This window comes from Anneissia japonica, unplaced genomic scaffold, assembly GCF_011630105.1.
Source record: "Anneissia japonica isolate Jap-2015-1 unplaced genomic scaffold, ASM1163010v1 scaffold690_len516080_cov150, whole genome shotgun sequence".
Taxonomy (NCBI): domain Eukaryota; kingdom Metazoa; phylum Echinodermata; class Crinoidea; order Comatulida; family Comatulidae; genus Anneissia; species Anneissia japonica.
The window spans coordinates 428,069-431,991 of record NW_022758421.1 but is presented as its reverse complement, the minus strand read 5'-3'; the positions used below and the strand labels follow the sequence as shown (position 1 = coordinate 431,991).

At 38.6% G+C, this 3,923-nt stretch overlaps 2 protein-coding genes across 2 annotated transcripts in view; one reads left to right on the top strand and one right to left on the bottom strand.

Moving 5' to 3' along the window:
* Positions 1 to 1,886, bottom strand: part of LOC117125271 (RIB43A-like with coiled-coils protein 2) — a gene marked incomplete in the record, with an annotated part of 4,617 nt that extends 2,731 nt beyond the window's left edge. Inside the window, 2 exon segments of the mRNA XM_033271742.1 lie at positions 808 to 889; positions 1,555 to 1,886. Coding sequence (XP_033127633.1) covers positions 808 to 889; positions 1,555 to 1,671 — 199 coding nt within the window.
* A 52-nt stretch (positions 1,887 to 1,938) lies between these two features.
* LOC117125279 (aminoacylase-1-like) overlaps positions 1,939 to 3,923 on the top strand; it is a 39,995-nt gene continuing 38,010 nt past the window's right edge. Inside the window, exon 1 of the mRNA XM_033271751.1 lies at positions 1,939 to 2,143. Within this exon, the coding sequence (XP_033127642.1) occupies positions 2,038 to 2,143 (106 nt within the window). The 5' untranslated portion in view covers positions 1,939 to 2,037. The remainder of the gene's footprint in view (positions 2,144 to 3,923) is intronic.

The window sequence follows — 3,923 nt, the reverse complement described above, 5'->3', positions numbered from 1 at the left end:
TAGTATTTATTAACGACTTAATTTTATTTTAGCACAGGTAGTATATTAATATATATTAAAGTACAGTATAGTATAACAATGTAGATGACAAACATTACTTGTTCAAGTAAGTTTTGAAAACCAAACTGCAACATTATTACAACATAAAATTCTTTACTAGGCCTATTATTAGGTTTGTCATAATAATTATTATTATCATTATAAGTCTTAGCATTAAGTAAATCCTTGTCGAGCAACTAGGGCTCATAGGGCTGGAGCTTATTCCCAGTTTCGCCCAGTTTCCCAAAGTTTCCCCCGGTTTTCCCCAGTTTCTGTAGCGTGAAGCGGATGAGAGTGTAATACTCCCCACTGGGTGGGGCGCTGGCCCACCGCAAGATAATACTCCCAACAATTTGCTGGTACCCACTGATACAACTGGGTAAACTGAAGCAATGTAGATAAAGTGCCTTGCTCAAGGACACAAGAGAAATGCACAGCGAGGGATTGAAACCCCGAACTCGAGGTTGGGAAACCAAACCGTTCACGCTGCGCCAAACCGCTTCTACTAATAATAGATTCATTTGATTTATTTCCCTAAAAATACAATAATGACAAGAACAGATGCAAAGGGAAACAACAAGAGTTAGGAAAACTAAAAAGCACACTAAATAATCAGTTATCAAGTTGTTTTTCCCAGAACACATTAAAAATATCACAAATATCAACAATAATGATAAAATATATATATCATTTGTCAAATAAACATAGGCCTAAATAAATAGAAAACAATTATTCAAAAATAATAATAATATTATCATTAATAATTACCAAATGCTTCATGTCGCTGTTGTTCTCTCTGTGAACGTAGTTTATGGTCATGTACTTGTTCATTCAAGGCTTGGACATCAACCTTTGGAACATAAAAAGTGAAAGTTTTGAAATTTAACTATTTTATTTTCTATGGAGTCAACGTGTATGTTCAGTACATTTTGGGGCTACAGTAGTACAAACAAAACAAATGAATTTAGAGCATTATTTCATTAACATGGCTAAACATGTATACACTTTTAGTTAGAGTACCGCGTACAGGTTAGGCCTAGGCCTAGGCGCATTACAGTCGTGGCACTGGCAGGGGAAGGAATCCCTACCCTCCCTCCCCCACACCCAAGGATGAACCTCCCTCCATCTTTTGATGCGATGACGGATGAGAAAGGTTGTCGGTCAGTCTTTAAAGTCTGGAGGGAAACAACAAATTTATATTACAGATTTTTTTTTGGAATGGTTAATGATAATGATATGAATTAAAGGGCCTAGGCCTAGGCCCTAGGCCCTAGATTTTTGAAGATTTAAAACTGGGAGAAAAAATGTGGAAAAAAAGAGTGGTTATGGTATGCTCTTTTTTTCTAATAAATATGCCAGCACAATTTTGGGCCATCTGTCCTAAACCACAATCTCTTCTGCACTACTTGGCCTAGGTAGTCTAGAAGAGAAGCTAAACTACGTAGGCCTAGCCTAGGCCTACACATACAGTGCTAGGCTAGCTAGTACACAAACACACAACACGAACAAACTTACGCCAATCGTTCTGACTTTTGAATTAAAAATTCTACTTTGTCTTTGTTGCTCAAGGTTTCTCCGCCTCTCAGTCGCGGCCTGCTCTTTCAGATCTATTGGAAGATCTAGCTTATACATTGTGAACTGCTGCAATATGTGTAAAAACGATCCTAAAAGTTTATCGATAAAGACTTCTAGACCAGCCTAGGCCTACAGCTATGCAGTTTTTCCAGACGGGAGAAACGATCTCACACTGCGTTGACGATCGATTGAGAGAAGTACTTCAGCAGTTCGATGTTTACCCCATCTTCGAGTTGTTTTGGACGTTGCTAGGCAAACGTGACGTCATTCATTTCTTGTCGGTGGGGGCGGACTTTTTGAGTCGGAAAGTCATAGTTCACACTTCATGAATATTAATGTATAGCGACCCTGGAATGATGATGGCTTGATCGTGTTGTGTGCGATGAGTGAGTGCAGATGAGGTATAAAGCGTCCTAAAACAAAATGTCAGTTCAGAACGCAAAAAAGAAAACAAAAACAGAGGAGAGTTCTGTAACGAATTTTAGGAACTACCTTCGTATTAAAACTGTTGAGCCAAACCCAGATTATGGTAAAGATTATGTTTTTATATAAACTAACAGTACTGTAGGCCTGGGCCTAGGCCTACTGTATGTAGGCCTAGGTCTACGCCATCCAACTGCCTAGGATTCAGGAGGGGGTCTACCTAGCCTAGCCCACAATCCCAGGCTAGGCCAAGGCCTACTAAAGGCCTAGGTTAAGTAGGCGCCGCCCCCCTCTGGGGCCCTACCCAGGTGCATGCTTTATTTAGAACCATACGACTATGACCATGCATACCCATCATATACTTTTTTTGGGATAAGACTACTTCGGCCGCCGACAACTTCAGCCGCGAGGCATTTTTATGGTGCGCCATATGGGCATTATCCCTCACCAGCTATTTGATTGTAGCAAGGTGGATTCTCGCGATCAACTAAATAGCAGCCTAATTGTTTTCTTTTTTTTAAATTGAATAATTTATGATAAAAAGAAATACAAATGAAATATACGGTATGTATTGATATCATTTATATCGTATGTGAATGTTATTTGATTGTTTTCTTATTGCGTGTTTAAAATCTCTCGTCCCATTCCCATGCAAGATATTGATTCCCACGATCAACTACAGTACCGTATTCTTTCTGATATTTGCGCGTTGCTCTAACCATGGAGGTTTTTCTCCATGCTCTAACCAAGTCCAATCAGCCAGGACTGTACAGTATTTTACCATGTAAATATTATTTGGGCGACCTTAGTATAGCGCAGCGTACGTTTTTTTTTTTTAACCTGTTTACTGCAAATCTTAATAAATTCAAAAACTTGCCACTTCTAAAATATTTTGCGGGGATACATCAAAAACCAATTCAAATCTCTAGAAAAATAGGTGCACATGTTTCATCTGTTTCCTTCCTTCATCCATGTTATGTCTTCAGAATTTATTCATACAACCTCGTAAGTTTTAAAAGCAAAAGCAAATAAAAAAGTATATATCACATGTTTGTAGGCTAGAACAAGCCAGTCGGCTATCTCGCGGCCAGTACGCCTACATTCCTGAATTGGCGGCGTACAAAGAATCAAATTACGTAGGTGACTGACCTTGTGTCTGCTTCTCCCAATAGCGTTGTGAGAACCTACTTGTTGGAATGTTTCTTACTGATTTCACTATTACTAGGCAACTTGCAGTACAAGCAACTTGCAGTAGGCAACTTTGTATTTTGTTGCCTATTTTAAGCAGTTTATTTCAATTAATGACAAAGTAAAAGCATCAATACAGAACTGCGTGAATTAATTTTATTGTCTAAATTGTTAAAAATTTTAATAAACATATTGTGGGTATAAAATTTGTTTTTAATACGTTCTATCTACCTATAAAAGGAGAGTGGCTGCAAAGGCAATGTATACACAAATGCATAATAACGCTAAAGCGTACAGTACGATATTGCCAATATTTTCATTATTCGAAGTAATACGTTTTTCGAACATAGCTCTTCATCTATTTACATGTCTATCGTTCATATTTTAATCTTGTACATTATACAAACCATAAAACCCAACCCTAAAAATACAGTTACTAAGGGAGCGTCGCCAAATTATCCTACCGCGGTAAAGGAGATTTTCCTGCGGTAGCAAGGCTAACTGCGGTAATCAGCTATAGCAAGATTTACTCAATGGAGCGTGTATTGACTACCGCGAGCTACCGCGAGCATGGAGTATTAATTATCCAATGCCCAAGGCAAGGTTTTTCCAATTACTCTATGCAGCTCAGTCAGCTGGGAAAGTTACCGCGAAATACCGCGGTAGCTCGGAAATACTAGCCTAGGCCAGAAATGAAA